The 18,008-nt window shown below is 46.0% G+C and overlaps 1 protein-coding gene across 3 annotated transcripts in view; it reads left to right on the top strand.

The window, feature by feature from the left end:
* The first annotated feature begins 486 nt into the window (after window positions 1–486).
* The window catches only part of SPTBN2 (spectrin beta, non-erythrocytic 2), a 293,681-nt gene continuing 276,159 nt past the window's right edge, over window positions 487–18,008 (top strand). For 2 of the 3 annotated variants that reach the window (XR_004540403.1, XM_033955664.1), the window contains exons 1-2: window positions 807–1,030; window positions 13,119–13,302. Coding sequence is in view for 2 of the 3 variants with exons in the window: in XM_033955664.1 (XP_033811555.1) it covers window positions 971–1,030; window positions 13,119–13,302 (244 nt within the window). In the remaining variant the exon portion in view is untranslated. Of the gene's footprint in view, window positions 629–806; window positions 1,031–13,118; window positions 13,303–18,008 lie in introns of those variants that run through there. The other variant, XM_033955666.1, reaches the window with a different exon arrangement.

Below are 18,008 nucleotides of genomic sequence, written 5' to 3'. Positions count from 1 at the left end.
ACAGACAGACAGAGGGCCAGGGAGAGAGACAGACAGGGGGTCAGGGAGAGAGACAGAAAGAAAGACAGACAGGGGGCCAGAGACAGACAGAAAGACAGACAGACAAAGGGGGCCAGGGAGAGAGACAGACAGAAAGAGAGACAGACAGGTGGCCAGGGAGAGACAGACAGAAAGACAGACAGCGGGCCAGGGAGAGAGACAGACAGCAGGAGGGAAAGAGAAAGAAAGAAAGACAGCCAGCCATATTCTAGCAGCCGTTAATGTAAGGGGCTTAAACACTAGTGTAATATAATTTAATACACATTTTGACTAGCTTTTGGTAATCAAAAGCTCCTGGAGAATATGAGCAAAGCTCGAGATCAATCAGGATATGAGCAGACTTCGCCGTCAAGCTGAAAGAGTGCGGGTTCAGGCTGTGAACACTAGGGTGTGCAATGGACTTCTTTCTCTCTACCTTCCACACATGGCGTGTGGATGCTTTTCTCTTGTTCGCCGCACCTCCGCAAGTGACTGTGAAAACCCTTCCTGGCTCCAAGGCGCAGAACTGGGGAGTCTCTAAAAGAGACAGTTCTTCGGCCGGGGTTTCCTTATTGTTGGAATGAAGACCATTTTCCTTTGTCCCTGAGAGGTAGGAGCTTCAGGGAAAGGGGGGGGGAGTGGGTGCTTTTCTCTCCTTTGATTGAAACGGGGGGGATCTTCCTCGTCGGCCCCATCAAAGCCCTTTGTTTCATTCTGCACTGAGAGCTCTTAAATCTCTGCAAAGGATGAAGTCACCCCAAATGAATGGAAGGTGGGGGAGGAGTCTCTGCCTTCAATGAATCCTTATTTCCACATCTTGCTTAGGCCATTCTAGAGATTCTGCTTGTAGAAGCTCACTGGTTTTGTCGGGGGTCTTGGAAAACGAAATTGGGCTTGCTGGGAATAGGCTCAATTATGTGACGTCTGGTTGCATATTCTGTGTTGATTAGATATGAACATAGTGGAGGATGGTAGTGATGAGTTCTGGATGCATCGGAATAGCCAGTATTTGGTGAGTAGGTTGCTCGATTGAAGAACTGTTTTATGCGGAGCGAGGTTTGCTGTGTTATGTCGTGTCATGGCTGTTTCTCCAAAACGTGTTCGTTTTTCCATACCATGACAGCAATGAACCTGTGTTATGTGGGATTTGGATGTGCAGCAGGGATGTGTTCAATATATTGGACTATGCTGTATTCAGTGTGGGGGTAGTTCAGTAGTTCCCAACCCTGTCCTGGAGGACCACCAGGCCAATCGGGTTTTCAGGCTAGCCCTAATAAATGTACATGAGAGAGTTTTGCATATAATGGAAGTGACAGGCATGCAAATCAACTCAATGCACATTCATTAGGGCTAGCCTGAAAACCCGATTGGCCTGGTGATCCTCCAGGACAGGGTTGGGAACCACTTTGTAGTTAGCTATGTTGACGTAGCTTAGTGGTTCCCAAACCCTGTCCTGGGGGACCCCCAGCCAGTCGGGTTTTCAAGATATCCCTAATGAATATGCATGAGAGAGATTTGCATACCTGTCACTTCCATTATATGCAAATCTCTCTCATGCATATTCATTAGGGATATCTTAAAAACCCGACTGGCTGGGGGTCCCCCAGGACAGGGTTTGGGAACCACTGACGTAGCTCATCAAATCTTTTATGAAACTTATATGGGCATACATTTTGATTTAATGACATTTTTACTATGTTGAGTATTTTGAAATGTATGGAATACTTTAGAGCAGGGGTGGGCAACGATTTCCCCAATGAATATGCATGAGATCTATTTGCATTGTATGCAAATGGATCTCATGCATATTCTTTGGGGAAATCCTAAAAACCCAACTGGATTGTGGCCCTCGTTGCCCACCCCTGCTTTAGAGTGTGGTGGTTATTCTGAGGTTTGAACGGGTTTTAGTGGACTGTTTTGGGGATGGGTATTAGGAAATGTGAGTGTTGTGGGATCAATAAGAAAGTGTTGGAATATACTCAGTGGTCTCAAACTCAAACCCTTTGCAGGGCCACATTTTGGATTTGTAGGTACTTGGAGGGCTGCCGAAAAAAAATAGTTAATGTCTTATGAAAGAAATGACAATTTTGCATGAGGTAAAGATTTATAAACTATAAAGAGTTTTATTGTCATTTCTTTCATAAGACATTAACTATTATTTTTTCGGCAGCCCTCACAGTTAAAGTTTAACATCTTTCCTATCTCAGAACTGACACATTTCAATCACTATATTGAAAATAAAATAATTTTCCCTACCTTTGTTGTCTGGTGACTATTTTTCTGTGCTTTCTCCTCCCCCTTTCCCTGTGCAGCAGCGGCAGCAGCATTTCTCTTCCTCGTTTCTGGCAGGCTCCCTTGCTGAAGTCATTTTTCAGTTCAAGGCGGCGGCAGCGGCTCCTTGTGCAATCCGCCGCTGCCCATGACTTTGAACTGAAAAATGACTTCGGCAAGGGAGCTGGCCAGACCGCGCGCTGCAAAATAGTACCTGGGGGGCTGCATGCGGCCTGTAAGCTGCGAGTTTGAGACTGCTGTACTTTGATTGTAGGGAATTTTGGGGTATTCTGTAGTGTGTTTTATTTAAAGGAGTTGGAGTATGCCTAAATAATTTTCTGTCCTCCGTCTCCTCCTGTTTTGTGGCTTTGTGTTCTGCATGTAAAGTATTCTTGGATGGAGCAAAAGGTGACAGGACTGTATCTTGGTTTATTTATTGGGATTTATCAACCACCTTTATGAAAGGTAGGCAGCTCAGGAAAATGATACCTTCCACATCTGAGTACGTATTATGGGCAGTTGTAGGATCAGCATGAACTTTTCATGGATTCCATAACCCCAGTTGCTTTTAGAAGGACTTGGGAGGAGCAGCTTAATCATTGGGTAGACTAAGTGGTTACTTACATTAGCAGCCAAAATTTTTCTTGAGATCGCAGAACTTTATTCAACTTATTTAATCCTGCAACATATGATATTTACAAACATTCTTTAATTTACTGGTACTATGTGTGTACTAATTTTGTTTATTTCCTGGTTAGGAATGACTTTTTTAGGGCTCCATTTACAAAGCCGTAATCGCTGCGACGCCCATAGGGATTTAATGGACATCGAAGCATTTGCCGTGCATCAGCAATTATTGCTGCTTTGTAAAAGGCGGCCGGGGTATTGGGGGTGTAAGTGATTTCACATCAAAGAGGTAAGCAATCAGTTGTGTTTCTTTTGATATACATTGCTTAGATTTTGAGCACATACAGTACAGTAGGTTAATTTTTATTTATTATATATACCACTGAGCACCCCTCCTACTTCCAGTGTTTTTAAAGGTATGGGGAAGGCCGGCCGGTCTAGCTAAAGGTACGGGGAGGGAGGTGGGCTGGGCCTGGCCCGGCCGAGTTTGTGATGGCAGGAGGGAGTTCCTTTTTTATATATTCTGCTAAAAGAATTGTGAGACCATGGTTTTAAAGGGCAGGAGAGTCGCCAAGGATAGAAGCAAATGGTCTTCAGCAGTCGCTTCTTTTCTATTTGGCAAGCCCAATTCGTGTTGTAGAAATTGTTTAGTGAAGGTTAGTGGTTGCAAATCGATTGGTACATGATTGCTTTGCTTAGTGAATCTAGCCCTAAGTGACTTGCTCTGGGTCACAACCTCAGGGTGCTAAGGCTGTAGATCTAACCATTGTGCCACACACTCCCAGGTTGTTTAGGGGTTTAATTTTGATGCTCTGATGTTGTTGTCACAACTTGTGAGTGTTATGCAATATGAGAAATTCTGAATTGCTATTTTTCATTAAATGTGATTTCATTGAATTAAATGAATATTAACATCTAAATTAACTAAAATTACATAGTAACATAGTAAATGACGGCAGATAAAGACCTGAATGGTCCGTTCAGTCTGCCCATAAGTTATACTCATTTAAAAATACATGATTAAATTAACTTGTCTCTTCTTTGATATTTCTGGGCCATAGACTGTAGAGTCTGGTATTGTGCTAGGTTTGAAAACAAAAACTGTGGATTCAGATGTTCGGGAGATAATTTATTAAACACTGACATATAAAACCATGAAATTTCAATGAAAAAAGTACAATGATAAAAAATACTGTGATAAAAATCCAACCGGACCCTACACGGTCCTTGTTTTGGCAAACAGTTTTTGTTTTTGTTTTCATCGGTGGATCATTGGGTTTCCCCATTTTTCTTTATTGTGCTAGGGTTTCAAATACTGAAGTTGCCATCCAAGCTCACTCCAGCCCATCCAACCATCCCGTTGTTTGCAGGATATCTACTATAAAGTCTTGCCAGTAACATCCTCATGTTCCAAATTAGTGGAGTTCCCATTGATGCCCACCCCAGTCCATCCTATACCGAATCACCATTTCCAGTGCAAAAGGTGAGATATTTTAGATCAGGGCTGCCCAATTCCAGTCCTTAAGATCTACTGGCAGGCCAGGTTCACAATGAATACGCATGAGAGAGATTTGCCTGCACTCCCTTCTTGGTATTCATATCTCTCTCATGCATGTTCATTGTGGATATCCTGAAAACCTGGCCTGCCAGTAGATCTCGAGGACCGGAATTGGGCAGCCCTGTTCTAGACCATAGGATTATTTCCCCTTACTCGCATGAGCTGCAGAAGAAATCCATTTCAGGTTTTTCACTCTGCCTCTAGTGTACTTCACAGGCTAGTTTAGTGCCCTCTAGCAGTCTTTTCTTCTGCAAACATGTAGTTTCGTCCCTTTCTCTGGTATTTTCCTGGTTGAAATGGATTTGAAGTTCTGCCTGCTTGAGAATTCACAGACTTCGGTCTGTAGCTGACAGGCTGATACCTTCGGGGTACCTGTTAGTCTTCCTTGGAGCTCAGGGCTGTCCCTGACCTAATTGAGCGCAGACTGTGTAGCACACTTAGGGGGCTCAGCAGTGTTCCGTAGTGCACTGGCTGCGTTTTTGCGTTTCCGCCTCTTCAGGGGCACGTCCGGTGGTCCACAGGAAATGGAGTCTGACTGGCAGTGGTGTTTAACTGGCAGCCCGAAGATCAGCTTCAAGGATGCATTTCCAGCAGTGTAGAAGTGAATTCTGAACTGGCCATTGAAAAGGCTGGAAGCAGCTGCAGCAGCTCTGTGTCTGGTATATCTGGGTACAGAGGAGCTAATAGGCTCCAACATCAATCTTTAAAAAATTATTTTCCAGGGGTTTTGAAGATTTCCTAGTGTCCCTCTGTGTTCCCCTCCCCCCACCTGAAATATGTTATTTTTGTAATTTTTTTCATTTCAGGAAGTGCCGTTTTTAGCACATTTTTGGTGCGAATTCGGGTCTGGTGGCCATCTTGGGTTTTTAACGATCTTTTTTTCAACTTTTCTCTGCTTCTTTAAAATTCAAAATATTGCTAGGAAAACTGCTGGAATGGAGTCCTTAGGGTCTCCTAGTATGGATTCATATGAAATTTGTGCAAAAAATTGCTGCCTTTAGAGAGTTTTTGTGCCACGTGGCACACTTGGGCGGGGGGCAGTAAATACTGGTTCAGCCTGTCCTTCATAGAAGCAGGTGATTATACGCTCAGCTAGCCTGCTGGGGGGCCACATTTGTTTTTGGTGCTTTGTACTTTGGCTTCATCTGTCCACCACGAGACAGACTCTCCGCAGCCTAAGAACAAGAATTGCTGCTGCTGGGTCAGACCGGTGGTCCATCGTGCCCAGAAGTCCGCTTACACAGCGGCCCTTAGGTCAAAGACCAGTGCCCTAACTGAGTCTAGCCTTACCTGCGTACGTTCTGGTTCAGCAGGAACTTGTTTAACTTTGTCTTGAATCCCTAGAGGGTGTTTTCCCCTATAACAGCCTCCAGAAGAGCATTCCAGTTTTCTACTACTCTCTGGGTGAAGAAAAACTTCCTTACGTTTGTACGGAATCTATCCCCTTTTAACTTTAGAGAGTGCCCTCTCGTTCTCTCTACCTTGGAGAGAGTGAACAACCTGTCTTTATCTACTAAGTCTATGCCTTTCATTATCTTGAATGTTTCGATCATGTCCCCTCTCAGTCTCCTCTTTTCAAGGCTCAGAAACAGAAGCTCTGGGCACAGATTTTGGAGATATTGAAGATGGCGGCCACTTTGGTGCGTCCTCTTCAGAATCCCTTCCTCTCTCGCAGGGCCCCCCACTGAGATGTCTTAGAGCTGAGTCTGCCATGGACTCTGAAGGCCAGAGTGTGTATGACATGTTGCAGTCCTTCATGGAGGGGGGGGGGGTTGTATAGGCCTTCAGGGGAGACAGGCAGGCCTTCAGCTCTATAGATTAGGGAATAAGGGGGTGGGGGAAACTACTGGCCCGACTGGTCTCGACCTGGACAGGCCCACAAAGAGTACAGGCCCTGAGGAATGAGTGGGGGGACAGAGTTACCATCAATTTGGAGATCGGTGCTATTTTTTCCCGCTATTTTAAGGACCTCTATGCTCCCCCCGCCTGTGGAGAGAATGTCCGCCACTCCTTATTTGGAAGGGATAACGTTGCCTCATATCTCTGAGAGAGCCAAGGAGTGCTTGAATGCACCCATATTGCCGGAGGAAGTGTATTGGGCAATTGGAACAGTCCTTTGTTGAAAGCACCAATCGAGGATGGCATGAGAATTGAATTTTATAAAATCTTAGGTGACAAGATAATACAGCCTCTCGCTCGGATGTTTAATATAATGGTCAGAGCGGAGGCTCTGCTGCAGGGTTTGAACACAGCCTGCATTTTGGTGTTACCCAAACTCCGTAAAGACCTGGAAAGGGCGGGCTCGTATTGTCCTATTTCGCTTTTGAATACGGAGGTCAAATTGTTAGCGAAAATCATGGCTTATAGGATGGCAGCGGTGTTGGCAACTCTTATTCACAAAGCCCAGTTGGGATTTATGAAAGGTAGAACGATAGCTAAAAATGTGAGGAAATTGCTTCGGTCTTTGGAACAGTGGGCAGCTAGCAAATTTCCCATCTGTGATGATTAGTTTTGATGCAGAAAAGGCATTTGATAGGGTGCGATGGGATTTTCTCTATGCTACGTTATGGTTTTGATGGTTTTTTTGTATCGGCGGTGAGGGCGTTGTATGCCCTTCCGCAAGCCAAATTAGTGTTGAAAGATTTTGAAACTGAACGGTTCCCGATCTCCAGGGGGACACGACAGGGCTGCCCCCTATCGCCTTTGTTATTTGTGCTTACACTGGACCCCCTCATTTGGGATATCTAAGCAATGTCATCTATCCAGGGGATTAATATTGGTGCTACCACCTTTAAGCTATCGGCCTTTGCGGAAGATATCTTAGTGCATCTAACGGACCCTTTGCCCTCCTTAACGGCCTTATTGGAATTGATCTAAGAATATGGAGACTATGCAGGATTCCGCTTAAATTTGGAAAAATCCAAAGCGTTGGCATCTTCGATGGAGGTTCATGCCCTATGGGGGAATCAGTTTCCCTTGACTTGGGCGCCAGGGCAGTTTGTATATCTGGGGACTCTGATGTCCATGAAGGTTCACTGTTTATATCGCATTAATGTGGACAAACTTCAGCAGCAGACAGAGCATTTATTGGACACTTGGCGGGCTTTGCCCCTTTCTCTTTTGGGTCGCATTTGCCTGTTTAGGATGTTTATTTTTCCCAAATGGCTGTATGTGTTACAAACTCTCCCGTTTTGTTTGACGAGGAAAGATTTGCGCCTTTTCTATAGAAGTATTACTTGCTTTTGTTGGGCAGCCAGGAAACCAAAACTGCAGCTGTGTCAGCTACTGGGGAATTGGAATAGGGGGGGGTTGGGTTTACCGGATGTCCAGGTCTACAACTATAAGGAATCTCAGGAGCTCACCAGCGCCCCAAACTCACTCATTAATCTGTTTTTTGACGGACCAAGTATTAATTGACAGAAATATTTCTTTGAAATGTGCTTTGAATGCATTGGGACTGGGATTTTTAAAAAATCAGCTTTCAAATCAAAGGTTGCAGGTTTGAATTGAATGCCTGACAGGAAAAGATAACAGAGAATTACACCACTAACAGAGCAAACAAAACTATGTCCAAACTTTACCCTTTGATTCCTGAATTTCAGCAGCTGTTTAGCCGACCAAAGGTTGGTTCCATGGTGGCTCAAATAATCAATCCCTCCCTAGGGAAGGCAGTGTGATGCTAAAAATGCACAAGATTGCAAGCTAGACATGGTCCTTAAGAGACAATTTGAAGCACTAGCCTTAGGGATCCTCTACAATCTGGTTTTTGCCCTAAACACTCCAAAGAGATTGCCCTCACTAAGGTTTGCAGTGACTTGTTCATGGCCAGATCTAAAGGCCTTTACTGTATCCTTATCCTTCTTAACCTGTCTGCTGCCTTTGATACTGTAAATCACAGCTTACTCCTTGATATGCTGTCCTCATTTGGTTTCCGTGAATCTGTCCTCTCCTGGTTTGCCTCCTATCTTTCCCAACGCACCTTTAGTGTATATGTTGGTAACATAAGAACATAAAAATTGCCACTGCTGGGTCAGACCAGTGGTCCACTCCCGCAGCGGCCCTTAGATCAAAGACCAGTGCCCTGAGTCTAGCCTTACCTGCGTACGTTCAGCAGGAACTTGTCTAACTTTGTCTTGAATCCCTGGAGGGTGCTTTCCCCTATAACAGCCTCCGGAAGAGCGTTCCAGTTTTCTACCACTCTCTGGGTGAAGAAGAGCTTCCTTATGTTTATACGGAATCTATCCCGTTCTGCATTTGTATGCGGCTGGTGTCAGGAGCTGAAAAGCTTGAAGAAGGAAGTCAAGCGACTAGAGGACAAGATACAGGAGCTAGAAGGACTTTACACCACAGAGGACCCAATCAGGACAGCTGAAGACTTCATGAGTGAGAGACACATCAAGGAGGAAGTCAGGGAACTCGAGAAATTCATTGAGGAAGCATACAAGAGGAGGGTGGAAGAGAACGAACTTCAGATGAAAGATGAAGTTATACCAACACCAACATGGAAGGGAGAACAGGAAACAGATGACCTCAAATAAAACACCCACAGAGGAATACCGCACGAGGGGGAGGAATTGGCTAGTCGATGCCCAGAAGAAGAAAGAGCGAAGCACACTGAGGACATTAACCTGAGACCAAAGTGAAAATTGAAGAAGGGAAAGTCAGCGATCCTAGTGGGAGACTCGATCCTGAAGCATGTGGACAGCCACATAGCAGGAGGGAGAGAGGATCGACTGGTGACCTGCCTCCCAGGAGCGAGAACCAAAGACATCGTGGACAAAATTGGTAAGATCCTGGCAGGAGCGGAGACAGAAGAGACCACAGTAATGATCCACATCGGGACGAATGATGTCAGCAGGAGAGATTACAGAAGAAGCACGCTGATAGAACAGTTCAAGATTCTGGGAAGGAAGCTGAAGATGAGGATCCAGAAGATATCGTTCTCAGAGATCCTACCGGTACCGAGGGCAGATGTGAAAAGGCAGGAGGAACTACAATCAATAAATACATGGATGAGGAGATGGTGTGAGGAAGAAGAATTTCACTTCATGGGTTTGTTCATGAGCCTCCTATGAGGAACCGTGTCAAACTCTAAGTAAATTACATCTAGCACTTCCTTGATCCAATTCTTTGGTTACCCAGTCAAAGAATTCAATTAGATTTGTTTGGCAATATTTATCTTTAGTAAAGCCATGTTGCTTCTGATCCTGTAACCCATTAGATTCTAGGAATTTCACTATCCTTTCTTTCAGCAACGCTCCCATTATTTTTCCAATAACCGAAGTGAGGCTTACCGGTCTGTAGTTTTCCCGCTTCATCTCTACGACCACTTTTGTGAATTGGCACCACATCAATTCTTCTCCAATACCCAGGAACCATATTCAGGGCTTTCAGTCGCTCCTCATAGGCCTTTTGGCGCAAACCTCCTACCATTTTTGTCGCCTTCCTCTGGACCACTTCAAATCTTCTTATATTCTTTGCCAGATACGGTCTCTAAAATTGAACACAATACTCCATGTGGGGCCTCACCAATGACCTGTACAGGGGCATCAACATCTTCTTTCTTCTACTGGCTATGCCTCTTTCTATACAACTCGGCATCCTTCTGTCATCAGCCACCGTCTTGTCACTCTGTCTCTTTGCCTTTAGATCTTCAGACACTATCACCCCAAGGTCCCTCTCTCCATCCGTGCCTATCAGCCTCTCACCTAGCACATATAGCTCCTTCCGATATCTAATCCCCAAATGCATTACTCTGCACATCTTTGCATTGAATTTTAGTTGCCAGATATTAGTCCATTCCTCTAACTTTTGTAGATCCTTTTTCATGTTTTCCATGCCCTCCTCGGTGTCTACTCTGTTACAAATCTTGGTATCATCCGCAAAGAGGCAGACCTTTCCTTCTAACCCTTCAGCAATGTCGCTCACAAACATATTGAAAAGGATGGGCCCCAGCGCTAATCCCCAAGGGACTCCACTACTCACCTTTCCTTCCTTCAAGCGAATTATATTAACTACCACCCTCTGGCATCTTCCCATCAACCAGTTTCTAATCCAGTTCACCACTTTGGGTCCTAACTTCGGCCCATCAAGTTTGTTCAAGAACCTCCTGTGAGGAACCATGTCAAAGGCTTTGCTGAAATGTAAGTAAATTACATCTAGCGCACATCCTTGATCCAATTCTCTGGTCACCCAGTCAAAGAATTCAATCAATTTTGTTTGGCACAATTTACCTTTAGTAAAGCCATGTTACCTCTGATCCTGTAACCCATTAGATCTTGTAACCCATTAGTCTACCCAAAGCTTGCCCTGTGGAGCAGCAATCCAGCTCTTTGGAAACTGTGTCCTTTCCCAGGCAGAGAACCTCTTCAAAGAGGCCTCAAGTCACCGAAGCCACTGAAAAAGACGGACTTTAGTGAAGAAAACAAGAAATAAAGCAGATCAGATCAGAAAGATTTCTGCATGGTTCGCATGCAGAAATGAAAACTACAGGGGGCTCTCTACTCAGCTAAGTGGGAGGAGCATGAAGAAAAGAATGTGTGGATTTCTGGAAATCCTGGTTTGAGGGTTGAGGTGAAACACCTTTTCTATTGATTCCGTAAGGGATACAACAGAAATGTATTTATATTACAACTAGTCTTTAAGCCCGTTACATTAACGGGTGCTAGAACATATGTCTGTCTGTCTTTCTTTCTTTCTGTCTCTCTCCCTCCCGCTGTCTCTCTTTCTGTCTGTCTCTCTCCATGCCCCTGTGTCTTTCTTCTTTTCTTTGTATCTCCCTCCCTCCCACTGTCTGTCTTTCTTTATATCTGTCTCTCTCACTGCCCCCTATGCAGCAGCATTTCTTTCCCCCCACTTCCCTGTGCAGCAGCCACAGCAGCATTCCCTCTTCCTCCATTTCCCTCTGCAGCAGCATTTCCCCCACCCCACTTCCCTGTGCAGCAGCAGCAGTTCCTTCCCCCCACTTCCCTGTGCAGCAACTGCAGCAGCATTCTCTCCCCCTCTATTTCCCTGTGCAGCACCATTTCCCTCCCCCACTTCCCTGTGCAGCAGCAGTATTTTCCTCCCCCCACTTCCCTGTGTAGCAGCCACAGCAGCATTCCCTCCTCCTCCATTTCACTGTGCAGCAGCATTTCCCCCCACCCCACTTCCCTGTGCAGCAGCAGCATTTCCTTCCCCCCATTTCCCTGTGCAGCAACTGCAGCAGCATTCTCTCCCCCTCCATTTTCCTGTGCAGCAGCATTTCCCTCCCCACCCCACTTCCCTGTGCATCAGTATTTCCCTCCCCCCACTTCCCTGTGCAGCAGCCGCATTTCCCTCTCCCCACCCCACTTCTCTGTGCAGCAGCAACAGCATTTCCCTCCCCCACTTCCCTGTACAACAGCCACAGCAGCCCCGTCCATTTCCCTTTCCCACACCACTTCCCTATGCAGCAACAGCCGCAGTAGTTCTCTCCCCCTGCATTTCTCTGCAGGGGAAGCAGCAGCGGCGGTATTTCTCTTCCCTTCCACGTCCCTGTGCAGCAGCAGCAGCAGCGTTTTCCCCTACCCCCCCTTCCCACGGTCCCGACAAAACTCCCAACCCCAGCAGAGGCCAGAGCACTCTAAACACACTGCTTCAGCGGCCTTCTTCTGCTCTGGTTTACTCTGGCACATCCCTGATGACATCATCAGAGACATGGCAGTGCAAATCAGGGCAGTAGAAGGCTGTGAAGCAGCATGTTTAGAGTACTGTGGCCACTGCTGTAGTCAGGAGGTTTGCCGGGACCGCGGGAAAGGGAGGGGGCGGCAAGGAACTAAGGGAGCCGGCAAGACCACGGGAAGGGAGGGTTGGATGGGAGGGTCAATGGGGGTTCGGGTACGCTGAGGAGTGGTGCTTGAGGAGGGGGGGCTGACGACAACGATGAACTGCCTTGGAGACGCAGGCGGGGATCGTGAGAGGAGCCGCCGCCGCATCTTTGAACTTAAAAATACAATCCGAAAAGACATTAAGGGAGCAGGGAGCACAAAGAACTTTGGAGAAGATGTTCCTGAGCAAGTTCTTTATGGAAAACATCACCTTCTGGTCCGCAAATGTTCTTACAGGGAAACAGAATCCTAAGCGCGCATGCGCACTGTTGCCTGCCAGAGACCTACAGATCACAGAAAATGGAACACGCAGGTAACAGTGCGCATGCGCGCTTAGGGTTTTATTATAGTAGATAGGAGACCCAATATGCCATTTTGCCTAGAGCCTACCACCATAAGTGAATCCTGCTATGCTCGTAGAGCTTACTTTGTTCCAGGTTCACATTCACATGAGCTTCTGAGAAAACAGTGTGAATCCTCTAAAGAGGATTTAGAGGAAGGGGGGTGACAGGAAACTCTGTGAAAGGGCACTGCAGGGCTTGGACAGGCTCTATGCTGAATTTCATTATCTGCCTTGCCTTGCTTGGTCTTGCCTCTGCTACTGCTGGTTGAGAGACTAGATTGTTGAACTGGACAGGAATGCCAAGCCTAGTCTGAGGCATGGCAGCAGAGGCAATGCTCCAGGACCTATCAAAATTTGGCACTCGAGGAAGCTTCCCCTATATTTTATACCGAAATCTGGGTCTGCCTGTCTTGCATAGAGTTTGAACTTCTCTTGTTCTCTGGCTATTTTTTAGGTTGATGAAGAAACTCCTGTTGTCAATATGAGCAGCCTTCTGTCTCCTACAGATTTTGACAGTCTGGAAATCCAACAGCAGTATAATGATATCAATAACCGCTGGGAGTTAGCAGATGAAGACTGGGACAATGAAAACAGCTCTGCACGCCTCTTTGAACGCTCACGCATCAAAGCACTTGCTGGTGAGTCAATATATGCCTAATGTGACCATACGTCCTGTTTTGAATGGGACCATCCCATTTTTAGATCCCCTTTCCCATTGTCCCCATGCACAGCTTTAGGACGCCAAAATGTCCAGTTTTCAGAGACTGCATCTCGAAGCTGTGCGTGGGGACAAAGGGACAGGTGATCACGGAGCCTAGGCTCTCTCCCTACTTCCTTGCCCACCGCTGCTGCAACTGCAGGAAAGGAAGGTCCAGGCGCCGGCCCACAAGCCTTCTCCCCGACGTCAATTCTGATGTCAGAGAGGAAATTCTGGGCCAGCCAGGCAGCGATTGGCTGGCCCAGACCTTCTCTCCAACGTTAGAATTGACATCGGGGGAAGGCTTGTGAACCGGTTCCTGGACCTTCCTTTCCTGCAGTTGCAGCGGGGGGGGCGGGGGGGCAGGAAGCAGTGGCGGTCAGGGGAGGGGGGGTGTTTGTAAGCAGAAGAATCATCAGTAAGCTGGTCTTTGGCGCTGGAGGGAGGGAGGCAGAAGGCAGGCTGGCTGGGGGAGGGGGAGGGTTTGGGACAAAGGCTGGAAGGCAGTAAGATGGACATAGGAAAGAGGGAGGGAGGAAGGAAGGAAGGAGAGAAAGAGGCAGAGAAAGGGTGGGGGGGAGTTGTAAGCAGAAGAAAAACTAGAAAGAGAAAGGCCGGACCAAAAGGGGAAAGACAGAAGGCAGATGCAGGAATAGGTGCAGACAGAGGGGGGAGAGACCCTGAGGAAGAATAGAGAGATGTAAGATCATAACAGAGGAGAGAGAGGGAGACCTGGACAAAGGTACAAAGGAGAAATGACACTGGATCTGGGGAGGGTAACAGCGGGAAAAGAAAGAGAGACCTGGAACCAAAGGGGATGAGGCTGGATTGTGAAAGAAATGTTGGATGTGAAAGAAAGAAAGAAATATTGGATGCACAGTCAGAAGGAAGTGCAACCAGAGACTCATGAAATCACCAGACAACAAAGGTAGGAAAAATGATTTTATTTTCAATTTAGTGATCAAAATGTGTCAGTTTTGAGAATTTATATCTGCTGTATATATTTTGCACTATATTTGTCTATTTTTCTATAGTTACTGAGGTGACATTGCATATTTTAAAGTCATCTGCCTTGACATCTTTGAAAACCCCCCGAATATAAATAATAATTAACATTTTCTCTACGTACTGTTTGCTTTGTGTTTTTAAAAAAATTTTATGGTTACCATTATGAATTAATAAGATATTGTGTGTACATGAAAAATGAATGGAAGAAATTGGGGGCAGGGCTAGGGCGGGATTGGGTTTGGGACTGAAAAATAATAGATGTCCCATTTTGATGAAAAAAATAAATGGTCACGTTATATATGCTTCACTATTAAACCTATGTATCTCAGGAAATGGACATTACTAAGTCATATCAACAAAGGGAAAGAATCTCCTAAGTAGAAAATGAAGGATGTAAAGTAAACAACTAAGGCCAGTATTGGACAGACTTGCATGGTCTGTGTTCCATATATGATGATTTGGTGTAGGATGGGCTGGGATGGGCATCAACATGAACTCCACTAATATGGAACAGGAGGATGTTACTGGCCAGATTTTACGGTAGATGTCCTGCAAACAACGGGATGGTTGGATAGGCTGGAGTTGCTTGGACGGCAACTTCAGCATTTGGAACTTAGGACAATACCAGAAATGTCAAAGAGGAGACAAGTTAATCTAATCATGTATTTATTAATGAGTATAACTTATGGGCAGACTGGATGGACTGTTCAGGTCTTTATCTGCCACCATTTATTATGTTACTATGGCCAGGATTCACTAAGCAAACTGATCGTGTACCGATCAGTTTGCGAGCCCTTTGCGACTAAATTTCCCTCCTGCACTATTCACTAAGGTCTATAGTGATCCGATCCCAATCCTTCCATGCAAATTAGTAAAACCCCATGCAAAATAGCCAAGCGATTGATTCACTAACAATTGCTTGGCTATTTTGAGTCGGGTTTTACTACTGACAAATACGACTACTGCAGACCTGTAGGTTTTTGACAGGCCTGCCTATCGACTTTTATTAATTTTTTTCCATGGCACAGATATTTTGCGTGTGTTACACATGCAAAATATCTGCCCCATAAAAAAAATTAATAAAAGACAGGCAGGCCTGTCAAAAAAATGTGCCCCCCACAAACAAACGCCCCCCCCTCGGAGAAAAAAGCAGGAAGGATACCAACTCCCTCCTGCCATCAGCGTTTAAAAAAAAATGCTGCATGCAGCACGGCACTCACCTCCCCCCTCCGACTGGCACGACCCTCGCCCCCCGACCAGCATGGCCCTCGCCCTCCCCCCCCGACCAGCACGGCCCACCCGTGGCACCAAAAAGTTGGGAGCAGGAGGGGTGTTCAGTCCCTCCTGCTCCTAGACCTCCCACCCCCGGCCCACTCATGATCAGCCTAGGTGGTTGGGCTCGGCCCACTCCCCCGGTACCTTTAAAATAGTTGGGAGCAGGAGGGGTGCCCGGTCCCTCCTGCTTCTTGCGAAAAGGCTCCCTCATCTTCGGGAGCAGGAGAGGTGCCCGGACCCTTCTGCTCCTATGCCGCGTCAATATCTTTGGGAGCAGGAGGAAAGTTCTCCAGCTCCTGCTGCTCCAGCTGGCCGCCACCCAATAGTGGCCTTAGGCTCCGCCCCGGCGCATCATTTGATGCACGGGGAGAGGCCTGGAGTACTGATTGGCTGAGGCACCTAAGGCTCCTCCCAGGCCTAGGAGCAGGAGGGACTGAGCACCCCTCCTGCTCCTAACTTTTTGGTGCCACAGGTGGGCTGTGCCAGTCAGGGGGGGGGGAAAGAGAGTGAGGGCTGTGCCGGGAGGGCTGAGGGCTAGTGTGTAGGACCAGTGCCCGATCTCTCTTCTCTGCAGTGCAGGCCCGCTTTAAAACCACGGGGCTTGCACTGCAGGGAATGACAGCAGAAAGCAGGAGAGTCCGGGAGCAGGCAAGAGAGATCTGGGCTGAGCCCTGACAGCAGTGACAAGAGGCTGCTTCTCCTATCACTATTGTCAGGGTGTGCGCATGAGCGGGGATCGCTCTAGACTTGGGTAGGGGACGTGTTAATGATCGTCCCCATTTGCATGCAGGCCTTTACTGAATTAATTGGCCGACTTGCAAACGGAAACGGATTGTGCACGGTTTGGAGGTTTAGTGAATCTAGGCCTATGTTAGTTGGTCATGGTGGGTGCTGAAAAAGAGATAAGCTGCTGCTTGGGGGGGAGAATCAGAAAGGAAGGGGAGCTACTGCTGGTCAGAGGGATACTGAAAAGGAGATGAGCTGCAGCAGGGATGGCTTTTTTTCTTCTTTTTTAATGGAGCAGATATTGTGTGTGTGTGTAACACACAGCATCTGTGCCCATTTAAAAAAAAGGTCTGAATATGGTTAGACAGGTAAGTGACTAGTCTTGACCAGTTGCTTTTTTGGGATCGCTAAAACCCCTGGATTTTTTCTGCATAGCCAAGCGATGTTAAGAGTATCAACCACTTGGCTAGCTTGCATGGGGTTTTAGCTAATTTGCATGGCTGGATAGGAAAATGGGTGATCAAGGGGAAAACGCGGTGAGCTGTTTTATGCATTGGGTCAGCAAATGCGATCATCGCTAAAGCAGTCAAAACTAGTTTAGTGACGATCACTGATTTTAGTGTATCTGGATCTCGGTCAGGAACTGGTTGAATGGAGGGTGACAGAAGGTAGTGGTCAATGTAGATTGCTCTGAAGTAAGGGATGTTACCAGTGGCATACCTCAAGGTTCGGTTCTTGGGCCTGTTCTTTTTAATATTTTTGTAAGCAATATTGCTGAAGGGCTGTCAGGTAAGATTTGCTTCTTTGTGAATGATACCAAAATCTGCAATAGAAGAGACACCCCTGATGGTGTGAATAACATTAGGAAGGACCTAGCGAAGCTTGAAGAATGGTCTGAAATTTGGCAGCTAAGATTTAATGCTAAGAAATGCAAGGTCATGCATTTGGGCTGCAAAAACCTGAAAGAATGGTACAGTTTAGTGAATGAAGAACTTTTGTGCATGAAAGAGGAATGAGTGTGATAGTTTGTGATGATCTTAAGATGCCAAACAGGTTGAAATGGCAATAGCTAAAGCTAGAAGGATGCTAGGGTGCATAGGGAGAGTTATGGCCAGCTATTGATGCCCCTGTATATAACACTTTGATGAGATCTCATTTAGAATATTATGTACAATTCTGGAGACCCCACCTTTAAAAAGATATAAACAGGATGGAGTTGGCCCAGAGGAAGGCTACTAAAATGGAGGGTGGTCTTCATCATAAGGTGTATGTGAATAGACTTAAAGATCTCAATATGAATACTTTGGAGAAAAGGCGGGAGAGGGAGGATATGATAGAGATGTTTAAACTAAACTAAAACTTGGATTTATAGACCAGGTCCTCCCCAAAAGAGGAGCTTGACTCGGTTTACAATATTTAAGTACATGAAACTGAAAAAAAGAGATAAAATAATAAAAACAAAATCGAGAAGAAGAAACAAAACTAACGAAAATGATTAGCAAACAGAAATGTTTTCAGGGTTTTCAAAAAGATTGATAGGATCCTGGACTCCTTAATGTAACAGGCAGGCCATTCCAAAATTCTGTCAGTTTGAAAGTTGAAGAAGCATTTTTTAATAAGAGAGTTTATTTGATCCTT

This window comes from Geotrypetes seraphini, chromosome 8 (genome assembly GCF_902459505.1).
Source record: "Geotrypetes seraphini chromosome 8, aGeoSer1.1, whole genome shotgun sequence".
NCBI lineage: Eukaryota > Metazoa > Chordata > Amphibia > Gymnophiona > Dermophiidae > Geotrypetes > Geotrypetes seraphini.
This window is presented reverse-complemented; position numbering and strand designations above follow the sequence as displayed.